The sequence below is a fragment of the Tenrec ecaudatus genome, chromosome 12 (assembly GCF_050624435.1).
Source record: "Tenrec ecaudatus isolate mTenEca1 chromosome 12, mTenEca1.hap1, whole genome shotgun sequence".
Taxonomy (NCBI): domain Eukaryota; kingdom Metazoa; phylum Chordata; class Mammalia; order Afrosoricida; family Tenrecidae; genus Tenrec; species Tenrec ecaudatus.
In genome coordinates, this window is record NC_134541.1 from 124,214,558 (window position 1) to 124,236,025 (window position 21,468).

Genomic DNA, 21,468 nt, shown 5'->3' on the forward strand with positions numbered 1-21,468 from the left:
TGGTCTGACCAGCAGAAAGCAAGAGAACTAGTAAGGCAAGGCTCACCGAGCCACTGATCCCTTGGCCCTTCAATTAACCCGTGTTTATCGGCCAGGTTGGCACCATAAACTAACCACCTCACTGTTCAACCATCTTAGGAGGCAGGATATGATCAAGAGCCAATGATCCTCAAGGAACACGTCTACACTGCACTGAAGGGGATGGCAAAAAACTGAGGTTCTAGGAATGGAAGGAACACCAACTGAGATGCTTCAACAACCGGATGCAGTGCCAGAATGGCTCATTCTTCTATGTCAAGAAATGTCGACGCCAGCTGCCAGCGCGACTGGAAAAGAGCCCCAGGCTCGTTCCAGAGAGGCGACCCCACAGAAAGTGGGCACTCCGCAACAGAAGTTGGTTGCAGCAGTATGTCACTAGAGAACAGGCAAGCGTTCACGTTACCCAGAGGAGACGGGGACGAGGGCTGAAAGCAGTGAGAACCACGGAGATGTCTGCTGCGCTTTCATGAATATTTAGAGACATACTGAATACCACACTGCCAAGAACACTACATCGTGCTCAGGCCGAACCTCTACAAAGACCCAAGAGGCAGCAGTCTCGGCAAAACAAGGGGCTACGTATTTTATGGTGTAACATCCCGAAACTGTGTATCATGGTTGTATTCTTTCACCAACCTGATTCCATCTACAACAGTCTGAGAAGCTGGACTATATGCAGATCCTCACAATACCATGGTTACAGAAAGATTTATTTAACAAGCCATTGTGTGCAGACAACACAACCTGGCTTGCTGAGAGCAAACAGTACTTGGAGCACTGAATGATAAAGATCCACGCGAGAGCCTCAGTCAGCACTGCACCTCCATGCAGAGAAGACAAAAATCAACATCAAATCAATATACAGACATGATTAAGAATGTTCTTTTACTTGGGTCCCCAAATCAACATCCATGCAAACAACAGGCAAAATATCACACCACGATTGCACCGGGCAAACCTGCTGAGAAAGACCTCTTTTAAAAGATGGCCCTTTGAACACTGAGGAGCACCTCACCCGAGCCAAGGTCTGGTCAGTCACCCAGCACACCTGCAGGAGCTGGACGGGGGATGAAAATCGTTAAATATACCTTGAACTGCCAAGGTAAAAAGAACAACTCTGCTGATAAAAGTAGAGCCAAAATGCTTCTTTAGAAGCCAATAGGGTAAACGTTGTTGACCATACTCTGGCACGTTATAGGGGGGGAGCAATCCAGGCGTGGTAAAGTAGAGGGTGTCCGCGTAAAAGAAGAAGACCCTCCACGAGCTGGGTGACCCATGGCTGCAACCACAGCCCCGAGGCAGCAGGGACTGGGAGGGTGGCGCAGGACCAGGCAGTATTCGCTCTGTTGGGCCCAGTCGTTAGGAGGGAAATGGACTATGGCTTGTGGCAACGACATCCACACAGCAGACAGCTGGATGCTTTTCTTTCCTGTGTACACGGGATGGAAATCATACATACCATCTTAAAATTAAACTAGAATAACCAATATCATTGGGAAATCCTTAAATATTTGGAATTTAAACAAGGAGGAAGTCTCCAGAGAAAATTACAAAATTTCTTCAACTGAACAAAGAGGAAAATACACAGTAAAATTTTATAAAGTAGCACTTAATAATGCTTATTAATAATGATTCCTTCAGGACCAGTGGAGTGAGTGGCGATACTGGGAGGGCATGGGGAGGGTGGGTTGGAAAGGACCTGCATTTGACCTCCTCCCTGGGGGACACACAACAGAAAAGTGGGTGAAGGGAGACATGGGACAGAGCCAGATATGAGAAAATAATAATTTATAAATTATCAGAGGTTCATGAGGGAGGGGGAAGGGGGAGGAAAGGGAAAAATGAGGACCTGATGCCAGGGGCTTGGGTGGAGAGCAAAAGTTTTGAGAATGATGAGGTCAATGAATGTACAAATGTGCTTTACACAATTGATGTATGTATGGATCGAGATGGGTGGTGTATGAGTCCCTAATAAAATGATTTTTTTTAAAAGTGGGGGAAAGTGGGAAGATGCCATTATATTTTAATTCATTTTTTTCTCCACTTTAAAAAAATCCCCTCCCAAAGGCCGACATTGACTCTGCAGCTCCGGGAGATGGACTTATCTGATCAGAGCACACGGGAGCAGATGAAGGGGCAGGAGGAGAGAGTGGAGCACAGCCTGGCCCACGAGGCCGCGATGATGATGTTCCTGAGTAGAGTAGCCAGTCCAGAGAGAACAACATGGCTGGCCCCACTATGAGAAATGATGCCAATCAGTGACACCGGAGACACAGTGTGGGAATTGCACCTGACCTGATCCCACCACACTGAGACAAAGCACTGGGGGAGTGCAGTGGAACAGCAAGGGAATGGAGCGGCAAGGTCCCCAGGGAATGCTGAAAGTGGACTTTAGGACCTGGGCGTGGTACCCCAACAGACTGGACTGGAAAACGCTCCTAAGGGCCAGCAAACGATCCCTGAACTACAAGCTTTTCTCTTGTGAAAAAAAAAAATCCCCTTCATATTATACTTAACCTTAAATAATACATTGTTTATTGGTATTTTTAAAATATTATATGCCATCTGTGTAAGAAAAAAAAATGTTTTGAAAACGACTGTGGTAGCAATTGTACAATACTGTTTTATGTGATTGATGGAATGTTATGATATATGTAAGAGCTCCCAATAAAATATTTATAGATAGATAGATAGAGCAAGAAAAAAAAGGAAACCAATGAAAGGGGGGAAAAATAATGCCTACATATGCAATGGGGAGAAGAACGCTGTACAGCTCACAAGTCCCGAGTTCAAAGCTCACAAGTCAAGACAACTATACAGTAGTTGTTCGATAAATAAATGATGAGAAAACATACGAATGAAAGAACAAAATGTAACACCACTCAGGAAATAGGCAAAATTTCATGTCAGATAACTGCCAAGACTATTGTCTTGACTAGATTAAACTCAAGGAATTAACTACAGCCCCATTCACTTCCACAGGGACCGTCAACAGCAGGAAGTTCTTGGGAGGCCTGGCCTACACAAACTGCTACCATTCATCAGCTGGACCAGCATGCCTGCAGCCACACTGACACTTCCCTTGAAGGTAACAGACACCGCACTCCAGAGAGAGCGACTCTGGATGCTCCCTACATTTGTTTACAGGCCGAGAGTTGCTGTGCTGGGCATGGGCCTGCCCTGGCCAGTGCTCACAGCAAAAGGACTCGATGTCTTTAGGTTGCTTAACACACTTCAGGTTTCCTCATCTTCCGGTAAAAATAAGCTTCTACACAGATGGCTACCATCACATGAATGAGCATAAAGGGGGGGGGGGGGGAAGAGAGAGAGAGAGAATATTAATTTACTCATCACCTACTACACACGTCTGTTCATTTACTTTTCTCAATGACTTGTGAGGGAAGCACACGTGAAGACATGGCACATCAGCACTACGGATTGCCTGGTAGTAAAGTAGGGTGATCAACCCCATGGGCAAGTTTGCTCAGCTGTGTATGTGACGGAACCTTTATTTCGCTAACACTGGGACTTGAGCTCAGAGGGCCTCCCCAGCTAATGTTCTACATTCAAGAAACTCTTGATCATGCTCACTGAGCAGAGAACCGAAAAGCTCCCATTTCCAAGTTCCTGGGACCCAAAATAAATCCCTGTACATTTCTGCTTCTAAATTTGTAGCCTACCACTTATGTTGTGATGAATGATGCAAAACCTTTAACCACAGGGAAAGGAACTGAGTGCTGCCTCTGTCTTAGCCACACCCACGGTTCCCATTTGAACACCACGAGAACACTCTTGACTACTTCCTGCAACATCAGTCACTTCTCACTACAAATGTGACGCCCAAAGCACCCCGACTCCAAGCAGGTGCTTCACCAGCCAGCACAGGTAGTTCCCAAAGGTCAGCGCGCCGTCAGCTGTCCAACAGAAAGCACACACCCCATACGCTGGGGACACTCAAGCTCCAGAGCAGAGATGGCCAGGTGCTCCATTCACCCACAAGTTCTGAGCACACACCGGTGTGTACAATGTAAAGGATGACACAAAACACAGGCGAAGGCCTAGTATTTTCATCTTGCACTTCAACAGACTGAGCTTCCACCATGCTTTGTAGCCCACTGCCCCTAGGTGATGAGGACCATGCCATGGCACTGGCCAGAGATCAACCTTGAAGGTTTGTTTATCTCTGTGTATCTTTATTGTTTGTTTGCTTTTTTAAAGTAGAGACATTGGAAAGTTGGCCACTGAATAAAGGAGATCGAAGAGGAATCGATGCGCTTGAATTGTGGTGCTGGAGAAGAAGTCCCATGGACTGCTAACAGGACAAAGGGATGTCTTGGGAGAAACACATCCAGAGTGCTCCCTAAAGAAAGGAAGGCAGGAATTCAGCTGACATTCTTTGGACGTGTTATCAGGGGAGACCAGAGCCTGGACAAGGACATCATGTCATGTAGGGCGGAGGGGCAGAGGAGGAGAGGAAGGCTCTCAAGGAGACGGACAGACACAGTGACTACAGCAATGGGCTCCGGCAGAGGCACAATAAAGCAGAGGGTGCAGGGCCGGGCAGGGTCTCCTTTGCCGTGTACAAGGTTGCTATGAGTCAGAACCGACTCCACAGTACCTCACAACAGCAACAAGTAATTTTTTAGGATTCTGAAAAATTAGAAGCCTCATTTAAGAGAATAACCAAATTATCAATGAAATGAAAAGACTTCCTAGTGTTTAAAGCAGCCATTCAGAACCATAGACACCTGTGACGTTAGAAGACAGATGTCTGGGCCGGGCAGATCCACCTCTGTAGATCTCTGTAGAGGAGGCCCTGTCACCAGCATCATGGTCACCATGATGGTTACATGGCAGCCATCTGTATCATGTATTATTGCTGCCGCCATCACCAGGGCCTTTTACCGAGTGTCTGAGAGAGCGCAGGCACTGTGCCAGGTATTTTATAGACATGGCTGCCTTGCGTCCTGTATCCCTTGCACGAGATGCGAGATAAGTTCATTTTGCAAGAGGAAATGAGATCAGCATTTAACTTGACCGAAAGTGACACTGCTACCACAAAACAGAAAAGGAGCCCGAGCCTCTGCTCCTTCTCTTGGGTGACCTGCACAGGGTATCCAAGCGCTACTAACCTCCTGGTTCCGGCTTTCTCAGCGGAACCAGACTCTTCCTCCCTCCACCTGTGCTGCGCTTTAAAGAGCAACCTCATGAACCTCACTTCCTCTCTGAGAGATGGGAAGGTACTACCTACCATAAAGGTTTACCTAGCTTTTGTAAACTGTGTGTGGGCCGCGCCGGATGAAACCTAACAGTGTGAAGAAGAGGAACCGCAGAGCACGTTGCTGTGCTCAAGTGGAACGTGTACCCAGACTAAGCGATAGTCTTTCAGCGACAACACGGGGGTGGGGCCGGTTTGCATCAGGAAGAGGGTGCCGCAGGGTTGTCGCTTTGTCCTGTCCTTGTTCAATCTGCGTGCTGAGCAAACCATGCAAGCTGGACGGCACGAAGAAGAATGTAGTGTCAAGATTAGAGGACTCACCTTGCTTGCTGAGAGCAAACACACCTCACGTCTCATCCTCCTGATAAAGAGCAAGAGCTGCAGCTTGCACTATGGACCACACCTCCACGAAAGCAAACAAACGCCCCCACAAGGGGACCAGTAAAGTGAGCAGCATCACAACAAACAGAGAACATATTCAAGTTGTCACGGTTTTCATCTCATTTGGATCCATAATCAATGCCCGTAGAAGCAGCTATCAGGGTGACCCCTCCAAAAGACAAAGCAGCACCGGTCAAGAAATCAACGCCTTCTAAGGGCAGATCTGCCACAGAAGACCTCCTTCCAGTGCCCAAAAGCCACGATACTGCCTGGGAGGACTCAGGCGTGGCTGACAAAAGCCCACCGCTGCCACTGAGTCCATTCCAGCCCCCAGCAGCCCTGTGTGGGTTTCCGAAGCCAGGACCCATCTTGGAGCAGATGGTCTCATCTATCTCCTAAGGAACGGCCGGCACACCTCAACCCTGACTTTGTTGGGAGCAGTCCAGCAGGTATGCAATAATGCCACCAGACGCCTGACCAAAGAAAGAGACCATATTCTCCACCCTCCTCTGCACAGCAAAGCGAGACAATGAAGAACAAAGGGCGGAAAAGAGCCACCCCATGGCCTGCCAGAAGAATGAGCCACCTCTGCCAGACCCCTCACAGCGCGGGTGAGGAGACTGACCACAGACTGTGGATGACAAAGGGCAGGGCCCTCTGGGAGATGGGCTAGCATGGTGGCTGCAGCATGGGCTCAGACACAGCCATGAGTGTAGGAATGGCACAGGACCTGGCAGGGCTTCATGGCACTGGACATGGGTCAGAACCAACACTAGCAAGGAAAGCAGGTATAATGGAGGTTCTTTGAGACAGCAAGGAAAAGACCCACAGGCTAGACTGACAAGGTGGTTACAGCAATGAGCTTAAACACAGCGACAATTGCGAGAACAGTGCGGAACCAGGCAGTGTTCCGATCCACTGTACACTGGGTCCTTATGAGACCGAACCGACGCCATAGTACCTAAATGCAACACAAACAGCCAGCCAGACAACTTGAGCCGAAGACATGCCTACTGGCATAAAGGCAGATCGGGGGAGCCTCTTCTTTGAAGAGTCTCATTCAACAATACAATCACCCAAACCAGGATCCACTGTTGCGTAACGTTTGATACACAGAAGCACATCTTTACCATTGGACTTGACTGAATTAACAAGACACGGGCGTCTGACCTGATACCATACCAACTTGAAAGATATTTTGAAACCACAAAACTAAATGTCCAGGGAACATAAGTATAACTGTTTAGAAACTAGGGATGCAAATAGTCTGTTCAGAATTTTAAAACCTCAGTCAGCCTCCCCTCAGTGGTCTTCGTCCCCCTCCTCTCTCCTCCCAGCACAGACTCTCCTGTCTGCTCCCTTGGTGGGGCAGGGCTGGGTCGCTGCCCAGTGACTGGGCACCTACAATAGGAGAAGCTGTCTAGACACATTACCCCAAATCCCATCGAGGGTAAATGAGTTGTATAAAGACCGTCTCAACTGTTACACATGAGGAAACAGAACCTTTCAGAGGCTACGTAACTAGCCGAAGGATACCAATTCAGAACTAGACAACCAGGATCCAAACCCAAGGCTGTCTCATTACCAGCCGTGGAGCCCACATTACAGAAACGAGCCCACCCTGGGCAGGTCTCACAAAGCAGGTCTGCAGGCCCACACTGTATTTGTACGGATGCATCAGGTTAAGCTGAATAGTGCCTCCCAAAGTGGGCAACACTGCCCTCTGGGGGAGCACTGGGATGATCCAAGATGGCTGCAATAGCAGATATAGAGCTACACTTTGTCCTGGATTATAGAACATAATACAAAGTTTTTTAATTGGGGTGGGGCGGAGAATAAGTTTGGGAATCTATAGAATAAGAAACTGCTCTGATCCTACAATATACAGTGCAGTTTTTGCTTCTTCAAGATGTGACAGGAATATTGTCTCCAGAACAAGATGGGTACACTATGTCCCACATATGGTGTATCTCACTAACGTGCTGAATCTCCAGTACCCTCGTCTTCCCCACATCTGGGGGAGGGGGGGTAGGCTGTGGGCAAATCGACTTAACTCATGGAAGACAAAACCCGAAGTCGTACTAGAAGCACACTGTACAGAAAACATGCTGTCGGCCTGAAAGCTACACACATGGCTCACAAAAAACAGGCAAAAGAAAACAACCTCTTTCTCTGTTCTAAAAATTATAGCAAAAGGTATACAAAAGGAAATATTTCTAAAGCATAAAATTGTAACGAATTGTATTTACTCTTCTAGTTTCTAAAGAAATAGTTATTATTTTTTTCATAATAAAGTATTTAATTTAGGAAATTTTCAAACACACCCGAAAGGAGTAAGATAACAAAGCCAAATTTGTGCCCACTGTTTGAAGGCAGGCAGCCTTGTTTCTCCTGCACCGCAGCCCGCAAGATGTCCTGTCATTTCACCCAGGAAATATTTCAGTTTGAACCATGAAAATAAGTCATTTAACAAACAAAAAGCGTTACCATCAAAACATCATCGCACCTAAAAAAAATGAGTAAGACATATTTCAATTTAGTCAGAAAAATGTTTTAAGACAACGGGGTGTCTGAGAGAGGGGAAAGAAAGCACCCCAGGGCACGGCTGCCTGAATCCCCAGCAGGGCCTGTGTACTGCCCACCAGGACACAGGAACAGCCGCTCTGCTTACCAATGCTTCGAGAATTTACCTGTTGAGAACTGCTTCCTTGTCTCCCAGGCGACTTTTGATTTTACTTGTCAGATAGTCCAAAAAGAGGGTCCAGATATCCAAGCAAGAGAAGTAACCTTCATGAGTAGGCTGTGGAACCAAGGGGGGGGCGGGGGAGACAAAAACATCAAACAATGAAATTACTTAATACACTATTCCTTAAAGGCACACACACGCACGCACCAGTGTTTACTTCCACAATTATAAAACCATAGCCTGGATTCTCTAAGTGTCCTGGCAACTTTTCATCTTCGCCCTTGGACAAGGGCACCAGGAAACACATCTCTAGGGGCATAGTATGCAGGGCAAACTGAGTGCAAAGTAAGTGCAGCAAAACCGATCTTAAAATTCAAGGCTGGTGGTGACAGCTTTTCCAGCTGATCCAACCAGAGTCTATCTTAGAGAGAAAGAAGCTGAGGTGTGGGGACAGGACCTGAGGTGTTCAAGGTCAGGAGTGGCCGCAGGTCTCTTTATCACCAACCAATGTTCTTTTTACTACCTGTCCTTTCTACTGGGAAACGTTGCTGCCATTATATTCAAATGTGTAAACCAGTCACACCCTGCGAGTCCCTGAAACTAACTTTTGCTTTAGGACAGGCAGCTAGAAATGAAAAGTAGTGAAGTCTTCCTATAGACCAGACTGAAAACGAACTAGTAAAATCCGACCCTCTAGGCCAGTGGTTCTCAACTTTCCTAATGCCACACATGACCTTTTCAAAGAGTTCCTCATGTTGTGGCGACCCCCCCAACCATAAACTTACTTTCCTTGCTACTTCATAACTGTAATTTTGCTATTGTTATGAATCGGGCGACCCCTGTGAAAGAGTTGTTTGACACCCGACCCCCAAGGCATGGCGACCCAGCACAGGTCGAGAACCGTTGCTCTAGGCATAATCCCATCTGCAAAAGCAGGGGTAGCAAAAAGGGCTCTCCACCCAGGTATGGATATGAACACGTAAACTGAGAAGAACGAGTCTTTGCTGGATCCCAGTGCCATACACCAAATTCACTTTCTCAAGAACCTCAGCATTCTACTTAATGTGACATTCTCAACCTACACCCCCACTCAACTTCTCACTACTTAAAACTACATGAAAATTTGAACTTAAACTAGACTTCTAATTGACTCAAGAGCAATGAGTTCTACAGCTCAATCAGGACACTGACAGAACCACCGTGTTTTCAAAAAGTCAGATGAGCACATCATATCTCCACCTCACACTTCCCCAGACTCAGGCTGATGTCCACATAGACATGACCTAGGCCAGGAGATTTAACTGGATGTATACAGTAGCCTGTGATGGCTAGACACTGAGTCTGTGACCTGCTTTCAACTCACGGAGTTTGCCTCAGGAAGTCCTTCCTAAGTTTGGAAAACAACGGCTCCAGCTAATTCACAATTTTACAAATTCACTTAAAAAAAGAGAGAAATTTTTACAAAAAAGACAACTGATGAAAGAACACATGTAGAAGTGTTTTCGAGAAAAGACACCACATAAAAACAAGTTTTAGCTGATACCAAGGGTTTAAACAGAAAGAAAATATTTTGAAATTGATTATGGCAACATATGTATAAATGGGCTTGAGACAAAAGATGTATGAATTGTTATAAGACTTGTAAGAGCCCCCAATAAAAGGATATATATCTATACATATATACATATATCAATGCACACACACAAAAAAATGGTTTTATGCTACATCTAAATAACTTTGCAATCCTACAGATCATCCTCTGGAGGATTTGCTACTTGGCTCACGTCAGGGGGATGGGCAAGCAGGCAGACCCGAAACACCATCGGTCACATCCCTGTCTGGTGCCCCAGAGGAGGCCTTGTAAGCTAGCTAGCTGCACAGCCAGTCCATAATCCTGCTGGCCTCAGCCAGACTGCCGGGGTTATAAAAATTACAGGTGACTCTATCTTCTGGAAACATTTAACTCCTTAGAAACCTCACAGATCCTTTTTAAAATGTCCCTGGACTCAGGCTACCTTTCCTGAGACCTTAAGAAAGTCCTGATGCTAATCTTTCTTCCCAAGGCTTCCCAGTGGTCAGACTGCATTCACAATGGCCTGGACAAGACGATGGACACCGCGGCTGCCCCAAGGGGCTCCAGCATAAGGACAACTGTGAGGACAGTGCAGGCGGTCGGGCGGCCCTGCTGTGCACAGGGTCACTGACTCGATGGCACCTACAACAGTGAGCTCCTGAGAACGCAGAGCTCTCTCGAGAATTCTTAAAAAAAAATTTTTCTGAACTCTCATCTAGAGGAACTTCCCTGGTCCCCGAGTGCACCGTGCCATCTCTTCTCCACTAGGTCTCTCCAGCAGATGAAGCAGGACAGAGTATGTTCTGGGTGCCTGCCCACATCCAGAATCTGATTCTGGTTAGATCTCAAGGACAGCGATCCCACAGCCACACCAGCCTGGCCCCTGAGAGAGGAAGACCACACCTCGCTGGCTCATGTCTAGTTCCCTCCCAGATGGAAGAAGCTTCAGCTCAGCAGAAAGGAATGGGGAAATATTCCTCAACGGGAAGCCTAGGAGAGACCTGAAGATGCTCCCTGCTCCCTATCATCTTTGGTGAGGAATCAGAACTCTGGAGGAATTAAAGACTTGCCCAGAGAAAGACCTAATAAAAATCACCAGGGAGGAGGATCCAAGTCCAAAGAAACAGGCATGAAATGTGTGTCTGAAGACACGTCTAGGTCCCCTCTGTACTGCGGTGCATCAGAGACCTCACTTTACACGGGAGCAAAATCCCAACATACTTTCATTCTGTTCTCAAACCAGCCCCCCCCCCCTCTGGCCTCAGCACGGCTTTCGACTCTCTTGTTTCTGCTACACTTACCCCAGGGCTCCTATTTCAAGTTCAAAGCGATCCTAATCTGTTCCCCCACCCCACCCCACCACCGGTCTCTGTTCTTATTCTTCCACATCCACCTCCAATGATGCCACCTCTGATGCTCCTCTCCTACATCCTGACCCTCCTACAAACTTTCATCACTTCCCTCTGGTTTCTATTCCGTCTTGGTGAGCTCAGCAGTGTCCTTTCCTGCTGTGAGCTCAAAGGGCCCTCTATCAGAGATCCTGGCACTTGAGCCTGCATCCCACCACTCCTCCCAGGATGGTCCCTCCCCCACCGCCGGTAGGTGCCAGGTCCCTCAGGGAGGAAAGCTAAGCAGCACATCAAACTCTGCTCAAACCCCACTGTCCTACCCTCAGCGCCTGGACCCTTCCATCTCCTCTAGCCTCACCAACATTCACAGGAGTTGTAAGTCTATTTTAAAGCCACATGTACTTTGGAGAAGGGCACGCATGTGCGCCAACAGCCTGTACGAGAGTGCTCGCAGCAGCATGAGTCATGCCCACCACAAACAGGAAACAGCCAACTGAGCCACGAAATGGGTACATGTAGTGTGTCTTATAAAGCCATGAAAAGGAATCAGCTTCTACAGACATACAGCTACATACAACACAGATAAATCTCAGCAACATCATGTTGACTGAAAATGCCAGACATGTCACAGGAGCCCACTGACAGGCACGCCGAGCCCACAGCATGGGCTGGAGTTCTTCCCAATCATCTGGGGGTGAGGGAGGAGGAGTGTGGCATGGAAGGGAAGGGGGGCTTTGGAGTACTGGCTGTGTCCTTTCTTCTAGACTCAGATGGTGGTCACATGAGTGTACATTTGGGGAAATTTATCAAGGTGCATACTTAAGATATAGCAGCGTTCGTGCAAATCACACACACAACACAAACAAAAATCACACGTGCAAACACGTGCAAGGAGCCTTTTTTAAAGGGGTTTTGACAGGAATACTAAAAACTTTGACTATGGGGATAGTTGCACATTTTTTTACAAACTTACTAACCAATTAAACTGTCTATAATAGGTGAATATTGTGGTATTTAAATCACACCTCAAGCTTTTTAAAACACACACACACACACACTTTAAGAACTTCAGAAAGTTCACAGAAAATGGAATGAAAATATCTGAAGTCCTCTCTTATGTTAGGAGTCGTCCCTGGGCGACACTCTAGGCACTGGGCAACTAGGTCGGTGACTCTTACCCACCCAGAGCAGCTCAGAGGACGAACCAGTTTCTCGTGTGCACACGCAGGGTGGCCATGAGCCACAGTCAGCAACATCGTCCAAGCAAAAGACTGAGGCACTGGCATATCAACTTCACAGAGACAGACTTTGTGGGTGAGGATTAGTTCTATAGCCAGCTGCTGAAGTGCACTTGTTGGATGGGGGCTGGGGAGCTGAGAAACCCACAGACAACTCTGTAAAGCTTCACACATTACACATAATCTCCTTGTGGGAAGGTTTAGTAACAGGTACAGAACAGATCTAAGGTTTTCATTTCATTTTTCTCTGTGTGGTTTCTCTAACATAATACTGGTTAACACTCTGGGTTCCAATTCTGGCTCTACCATGTGGAGTGAGCCTATCAGTGAGCGCAGCAGTGAGCGCGGCAGTGAGTCCATGGATCTACTCTGAGCAAGTTAACTGTGTCTCCGTTTCTTTATCTGTAAATGGAGATGATGATGATGATAGCCTCAGAGGGTTGTTATGAAGATGAAATATCTCCATCTCACTAGCTGAGTGAACTCATGGTGACCCTATAGGTAGGGTAGAACTGCCCCTGTGTGTTTCTGAGACTAGCCCTCTACACGAGTCGAAAGCCTCATCTTCCTCCCACAAAGCTGCTGAGCAGTGGTTTGGATCTGCCATTAGCGGCCCGCGGCTGTTCCAATGCAAACCAAAGCTCCCGAGACTGTAGCAAATCTTTATGGAACAGCCAGTCTCATCTTTCTCCCACCGAGAGGCTAGTGGATTTGAACCACCAACAGGGCAGTTTGCAGCCCAACACTGACCGGTAAAACCCACAACTTCATCAGGGATCCTTAATTTCCACATAGAATGCAGTATATAAATGTCTGGGAAAGAAATTCAAACGAAGAAACTCTTTCCCCTAAAAATAACTCGGGCAGACTGGTGGGTTTGGGGGAATGGGGGGGCGGGAGTGGGTGGAGAAGGGCTTCTGGTGTGTTACCTGATGAAATGTGTACTTGAACAAAAGTGTCAGAAACTCCACCACGGGGAACTGAGAGTAGGATTCGATTCTTCTTAGGTGAACACTCACAAAGAGCCGGAGAAAGTCGGTGAACTTCTCGATGTAGCTACATAAGATAAAGACGACAGAAAGTGACAGTAAGAAGCCTGGCCACATGCTTAGAAGGGGACACAGGAAATTTAAATTTCTTCAATACAGAACATTAACAGCTTTATAATGCAGTTTCAGAAAAAAATGTAAAGGCCTACAACAATTACCTATAGCACAGGCAACCCTTCATTCCATTACCACCTGCAACATAGCAGAAAAGCAACTTTAATCCTCAGGCACTATCTGCTATTAAAGCTTCTTACACGCTAGTGCTTCCTACTTCCCAGCTCATCGCAGGAAAAGGAAGTGGGGCGAAAAGCTTGACCACATGTGTCCCTTCCACCTGAGAGGCTTCTTTGTAAAGAGGGCAAAATACTAAAACAAATGTGCTAAACACAAAACTAAAGCCAGGCTGTATCAAGGGCATGGTACCCAGGTAAGGAATATTCCGACCTGCCCCACCCACTGGTTCCTGGTACCAATTAACCACAGCACATCCCAATCCACTCTGCAGAGGATTTCAACTACGAGGGGGCGAAGGCAGTCAGTTGGAGCTGGACAGGCCTCAAAGACCACTTATTCTGACGCTTCCACGTTACAGGTGAGGCCGAGTCCCACAGGGAGCAAATGACCAGCTCATGGTCACTGGCCAGCTCAGGGCGGAAGGGAACTACCATCCGCTCCCAAACTTTCTTTTCACACCACAGTGAATTCCCACGTCATGTGTATTCACAAAATCATTTCACAGAAGTGTGGGTCACAGCTGCAAGGATAAGAGACTTTTGTTATTTCAGAACACAGCACATCATCACTCTCACATCTCAGAAACTGTCATTTTAAGCCCCCAAATACCAAAAGGTGACTAGAAAATGAGATGGCGTGCCGTCAAAAATCACATTTCAGAAACCAATGAAAAAGGCAAAGACTTCCTAGGCCTTGACCAAAATTAAATAAACAATGACTGAAAGGTAATTCTGAGCCTAACTGCAAAAGGCGAGTTTAAAAATCAGGATGCATGAGACAACCAGAGTAGTGGGAGATGACTACTCATCAGAAGAGTAAAATTGGCCCAGAAATAAAATCTGCCCCTCTCTGGTTTGCGGGACCTGTCACCTTGGGGGGGTAGGGGGTAACCTACTCATCTGACCTCTCCATGGCTGCTCACAGGCAAAGAAACAAGCCTAGCTGCATGTGGCCTCTTTTTCAGTTTATCACTTATTTCTGTTAAAACAGAGAATGGCTGTCTCTGCGGGTCATGGGACCAAATGCTTGAACAACATTCACGAGGCTCCAAAAGGAGCTGTTAAGTGAGACAGGAAAGTGGACAGAGATTTCTCTCTGCTGTCCTGAGTCACTACTACTCGGGCAGAATTCCTTAGTCAACCTGTGGTTTCAGTCTACTTTCAGAGTCAAGTGTGTGAGCCAGTGCACTGTTCTTTGGGAGGAGGAACTCAGTCCCCTACCACCTATAAAAGAACAAAGAGAAGTCATGGGTGACACGCCAGCAATCTCATGTTATTTCTCACTCTCCAACCAATTAAAAAAAAACAACAAAGATCAGGCAGTTCAGTAGCTAAAGCTAGCGATGTGATTTCACCTCATTTTCTTGCCTGTGCCCACCTTCTGGTACAGGTGCTAATGAACAGTAGAAAGTTAGGGGGTGGGGAGGAGGGTCAGAAAGGAGAAGAGAAGCAGAGGACCTGGTTAAACAGCACCTGAACAACCGAAAACAGACTGAGCTGTTTAGAATTAGTGGTAAGGACCTGAGAGCCAGGAAGCAAGCACACAGTATTGTTTATGTCACCTTTCCGCTCCCAGGCACCTCGCAGCTTTCACGGGGCAATAGGAAGCATAGGATTAAAATATAAAACCAAGAGCACAAAAGTTACACGGAGCAAAATCAATACATAGATAATCCAAGATGACATGTCTGTATTACCCAAACATACGGCATAATAAAATGACATCTCCTGTCTCAGTATGCTACAGGTAAGAGTCGAAACAACTGATGTTTGATCACTGGTAGATCTTTTTTTTAAAAAAAAATTAAATCATTTTATTGGGGGATTTTTTTTAAACACATGAAGATAAAACCAGTTCCTCAGCCAACACTGCATGGAATACTTGAACTCTTATTAAATTCATAGAAAAGGCTATTACTGAGCAATGGAAAAGCATTACCATGTAGAACAGTTCTTAGGTGAAAGAAAATCTCCCACAAAACTTATTTCTAATAAACTAAACTAAAATCACTGCATGTATTTTAACCTCTAAGAATTATTGAATTTAATAAGGGATAAAACATTCTTAATATTAAGGCACCACATTTCATTTGCTGCTAAGTAGTCAAAGATCAAGGAACTAGTAGTTTAATAACAGAAGGCCATCCAGGCAAAACGGATAAAAATATTGACAATATTTGCTCCCAGGCAATCTAAAACAGCTACTCATTTATTTATTCACTTGGACGTTTCTGAACATATTCAGCATGTATGTTCCCAACTCGCCCTCTTACTTGATGTAACAGTATTTCCACATGTATGAGATATAAGATATACGCATGATGTATCATTTATAAGAGCTGTAAGATACACGTATGACACCATCTGCAAAGGAAATAAATTACAGACTCTGCCTCATTCCGCCATGAAGTGTCCAGCTGTTAGAATGGTCGGGGTAAAGGCTGGGTCATTTTAAGTCTATTCAAGAGGACAATAACTAAGAAACGCAGGAGTGGCTCATATTAACAGGTGACTACTCAGTCACCACTCCTCTTTTGATGAAAACTTGCCATCTGTGTAAGACTCAGGCCCACAACAGGCCTATCCCCCGGAAGATGTTCACTTGGGACCAGCCCAATAGGAGCAGCTGACAGCGATGCACCAAGTGAGAAAGGGCAGATTAGAACGTGGGTACCTCCGGGGCCCTCTTCGTCTGTTGGTGGCCGTGCATGAGCAGCAGTCTCAGTACCTGCACACCTCAGACCTGCAGGCCTAGAGCAAGGAAGTGGAGACAGGATGGGAGGGAGGACAGGTAATTGGGGGGGGGGGGGGGGGAGAGACACAACAAACCTACACAATTGGCCGTCACTTTTCACATTCTATTCACTTCCCTCAACCACCCTATCCCTTCCAGCTAGTCTCAGACTTACTGGTGCACCTAACCTTTCCATTCGGCAACAGAAGAGAATTTTGTCTGCATCAGAGAGGATCACAGACACTCTGGGGCCTTGCTCAAGGCCCGGCCAACTCCACACGGAGCTCATTACCTCTCGTCAAGTTCTTCCAGCCGGCTCTTCACCGTGTGGGCATTGTCATCCTTGGTGACTTTCTGCAGGAGGTAGAAAGTCTGCTGGAACATACGCAGTAAGTACTCCTCAAATTCCATAGGCACACAGTTCTTGGACATGAGTTCATTGATGCAGGACATGGCCAGAACCCCAAGCCGGCCACGCTCCTGACCCAAGACACAGTTCTGGCTGCTGCCGTTAACGGATGCCATCTTTCTCGCCCGGATGTCACAGCCAAAACGCGCAAAGTGGAAGATGGTGGTTAGGAGGGATGGGGTGATGCTGGCAGACAGAGGAATCCAACTGAAGAGATGAGCCAGGCACTCCAAGGCCAGAGAGCAGACATACTCACTCTCCACGTCAAGGACGGGGATTGGCTGATTCAGGAGCTTGGCTGAACTAGGGCTCTGCATCAGGTTACTCAGTAAGTCACCTGAAAGTTAAAACACACACACAGACACGCTGCTTTAAGATTGCTCACTATCAGAGCTACAACAAACCACTTTACAAAAGGACAAAAGCAAACACCTATTCTACCAAAAAATATGATCGCAAGGGCTTCCTGAGCTCATCCTGCTCCTTCGTGTTCCCGGGTCTCTGATCACCAACGACCAGACCCAGCACAGGGTCAGTCAGAGTGGTACAAAGGTGAGAGAGCGGAGGCGTGTCTTCATGCTGATCCTGCTGCCTATCGCTTGGGAGTTTACGTTATTCCCTTCGCTGCAACACAGGGAGGAAACAGGTAAAATGCTGCTGACATCCAACACGTCATCCTGCAGCCCACAGAAGCGGTGCACTGACACTACGGGCGCAGCATGAAGATCCTTCAAAGCGTCCCACGTGGGCTACAAAGGACAGCAGAACGGCAGCCTTACAACACCACTGACACACGAGGGGGTACCCAAAAAGAAACTCCGGAATTCTTTACAAAGCTATGCATTCATATAAAACAGCCTTATCACCTTCAAGGCACTCTCCATTACACTTAATACCTCTGTCAAATCTGCAATCCCATTGCTGGAAACATTTTTCAAACTCATCTGTATGGCTGACAGCACCTCCCTCGTTTTTTCCCTTCACCTCTTCTACATCATATCACTGTCCTTTCATGTCCCTCTCTGTGTGCGGAAACAAAAAAATCACACAGAGCGAGGGCAGGTGAGTCAGCTGCGTGGAGTGAGAGGCATGCTGCTTTTGCCAAAATCTGTCACACTGAGATGGCTACGTGAGCACTGTAGTGGTGGCAAAACCAGTCCCGTCTGCCACAAATCAGGCCTTTTTTTGTTGCTCACAGTTATGCAATCTTTTCAGAACCTCTAAATAGAAAGATAGATGATGAACAGTCTGACCTGGTGGAACAAACTCCAAATGCATTATCCCCCTCACATAAAAAAACAAACAAGCGTTGTCTTGATCTCTGATTTCACTTGAGCTTTTTTTTGAGCGAGGTGACAATGGTGCCTTCCACTGACTTGGCTGATGTTTGCTTTCGGGGTCGTGAGAATAGCCCTATGTCTCGTCACCAACAATGACCTTGGAAAAAAGTCTGGGTTGCTTCAGAACGGTTCTTTCAAAGCATGGCATGTTTCCATAGGTTCTTTTTTGCTCCAGGGACCTGTCTCATTCCCAAATCTTCTGTTAAGCTTCACTGAACCAAGCTCCAAGACAGCCCAGATAACTTCCCCATCTCTTCAGTGGTCCAATGTCAGTCTTCAAGCAAACATGCACGAATTCTGTCGACATTTTCATCCACTGGAGAAGTTGACGACGCACAGAATGAGGTTTATCATCGATTGACATTTCACCGTTTTTTGGAAATGAGGAAACGACTCATATATCTGAGTTTTTCCCAAAGCGCTGTCCTTGTAAGCTGTGTTCAACATCACAACAGTCCGGCATTTTTCCTGAGCAGGTAACGAAATTTCATAGCTACATGCTGTTCTCTTAAATAGACCATCAAAAAAAAACCAAGGTTCAAGTGAAACTGCTTTTGTGAAAAAATTTACTCTGACCAGAACGCACCTTCCCAGGCAACGGCACTGGGAGCACTGACTCAGAGCAAGTTGCTCTGATGCGCACCTAGTGGGAAGAACACGTACTGTGAAAGCTCCAGCGGAGCTTTTGTCCGGTTTATTTTTGGGTACCCCTCATATTAAAATAGATCTACACAAATCACAAGTTTATATAAGAACATGTTACCGAAAAAGGGATGCACATGATACACATCCAAGTGGCTGCCCTGTATCCAGAAGAGGATGAAAGGGAACAAGAAACAGACACAAGAGCAAACCTGTAGAAGCCGTATGAGATTCTCAAGTGCTATGAAACAGGAATCTGGCTGTCTGCACTGTGATTGAAAGAAATAGGAAGTGATACAGCCGCCCTTCTCCCAGATTAGCCCAGGGATCCCTACGGATCTAGCAACACGCTTCCAGCGGGGAGGTTCAGTTCAAAACAACACTAAGTTCTTATTCGCCTTGCTCCCTAGTGTCTCGGAGGAGCTTCCCAGAGGCATTTACTGTATGTGATATTGCAACTGAAGCGAATAAAGGATCCTGGCTCTCTTTCGTCGTCCCTGGGTGGTACAGCTGGTTAACAAGCTCAACTGCTAACTGTAAAGTTAGAGACTTGAGTCGTCCCTGGGTGGTGCAGCTGGTTAACAAGCTCAACTGCTAACTGTAAAGCTAGAGATTTGAGTCCACCTAGAGCAGTGGTTCTCAACCTGTGGGCTGCAAGCCCTTTGGGGGTCGAATAACCCTTTCGCCCGATTCACAACAGCACCAAAATTACAGTTATGAAGTAGCAACGAAAAGGGGGTCACCACAACATGAGGAACTGTACTTAAAGGGTCGTTGCATTAGGAAGATAAGGAACTACTGACCCAGAGGCACTTTGAAAGAAAAGCCAAAGAATCTATGAGAGAGCAGACATTCAAAAAGAAGGCTCAAGAGACTGATGGAAGACCAATCGAAATGTTTCAACAAGCTGGTGAAACACTAGAGGCATTCGCTCGTCCATGCTGCATTGGGTAAATCTGCTGCACAAGAGCACTTTAGAGTATTGAGAAGTAAAGAGGTTATTTCGAGGACTAAGGCGAGCCTGACTCAACACGAGATGTCCATTGCCTCATGCATGTGAAAGTTGAACACTGAATAAAGAAGACCGCAGAAGCATCCGTGTGTATGAATTACGGTGCTGGTGACAAAGACCGAAAGCATCCTGGACTGCCAACAGAACAAACAGATCTGCCTTGGAGGAAGTCCAGCCAGAATGTTCCATGAAGGCAAGGACAGGGAGACTGTGTCACGGGCTTTGGACGTGTTGTCAGGAGAGACCAGTCCCTGGAGAAGGGCGAGAGGCTTGCTACAGTGAGAGGCACAGAAAAGAGGAAGGCCTCAACCAGAGAGGTTCACACAGTGGCTGCGACCATGAGCTCAAACACAACTGGGAGGATGGTGCAAGCGGCAGCGGCGCTTCCTTCTGCTGTCCATTGGACAGACGCGCAAGGAGAAAGATGCGGCAATCGTTCCCCTGAGCCACATCAACCTTTACAGTACAGGAAGAGAGATGTGCCAATTCACCGGCGTACTCTACTTGAAAAGCATTTGCGATCACCTAGGGTAAACAGAAGCATTTAGAAACTAAAAGTTCTGGCTCAGACAAAACTTCCTCTTTCCACCCATCCTTCAAAGTAGTCAGTTAAAAATATACTATACTTTGACTTTTGAAACAACGGTTATTTTATAGCTGTGAATGATAAACTTACAACCAATAAACTACCTAATAACCATTACAAATGCCTCGACTTTGTTGAATTAGTCTTGATTGATATAAATTCAAAAGCAAGTCTATGGCAACTGGTCCCCTATCTGTCCTGGCCTACAAGGCTTCTCCCTCATGGGTAGAAGAAAGCACTCTGCACTACTGTCTCCTTCCTTTGAAGCTGCTGCCCGCCTCCCCTCTGTAGCCTTCCTGAGCTACAACGCATGCCTGTGCAGCTCGTCCCATCTCGGCTCAGACAATGCAGCCATGGGGGGAAATGAGGACAACAAACTAGGAGATCGCAATTTACAAGCTGAAGGGGATGGATCGGATGATAGAAGATAAAAGGTGTCATTCTTAAGATAGGAAGGAATAAAATGTGTTTGCTGTTCCAAGTGTCATATAAGAATGTACAAGCACTCACAAGGAACTAAGTTGAGCTACTCACAAAGGGGATGAAAGACCAAAACTAGATGAAACAGTATCATCTGTTTCTGGCCTTGATACCCTCTTGCTATCCACAGAGACTCCCAACTGCAATTCAAAAGAAGGATGCAGGATGTGACAGGCAGACCGTACCACTTTCTCCTGAAGTCGGGGATGGGGGCGGAGTCGCAGCAGTAACACTGTGTTTGTCCCAGACAGTCTCCAAGATACCTACAAGAAAGGGAAAACGAGTTTAGAAAGAAAGCCAGCCTAACATACGAAAACCAGAATTAGAAACATTTATTACAATTTTTAGTAAAACACTGGTATTTCAGCACTCATGTCTCTTAACCATATGGCCCTGTCTAGCTAATGGCCCTGTCTCCCCCACTTGCAGCTACCTTCTGGGAAGTGCTGCTTCCACTCAGAGCAACTCTACTGCTTCAACTCCACCTCTCAGCGGGGCT

At 46.6% G+C, this 21,468-nt stretch overlaps 1 protein-coding gene across 1 annotated transcript in view; it reads right to left on the reverse strand.

The window, feature by feature from the left end:
* Positions 1 to 21,468, reverse strand: part of XPO6 (exportin 6) — a 118,091-nt gene that overhangs the window by 33,713 nt on the left and 62,910 nt on the right. The window contains exons 6-9 of the mRNA XM_075564656.1: positions 21,155 to 21,232; positions 16,793 to 17,246; positions 13,414 to 13,540; positions 8,329 to 8,438 (exon numbers count right to left, since the gene is read on the reverse strand). Coding sequence (XP_075420771.1) covers positions 8,329 to 8,438; positions 13,414 to 13,540; positions 16,793 to 17,246; positions 21,155 to 21,232 — 769 coding nt within the window. The remainder of the gene's footprint in view (positions 1 to 8,328; positions 8,439 to 13,413; positions 13,541 to 16,792; positions 17,247 to 21,154; positions 21,233 to 21,468) is intronic.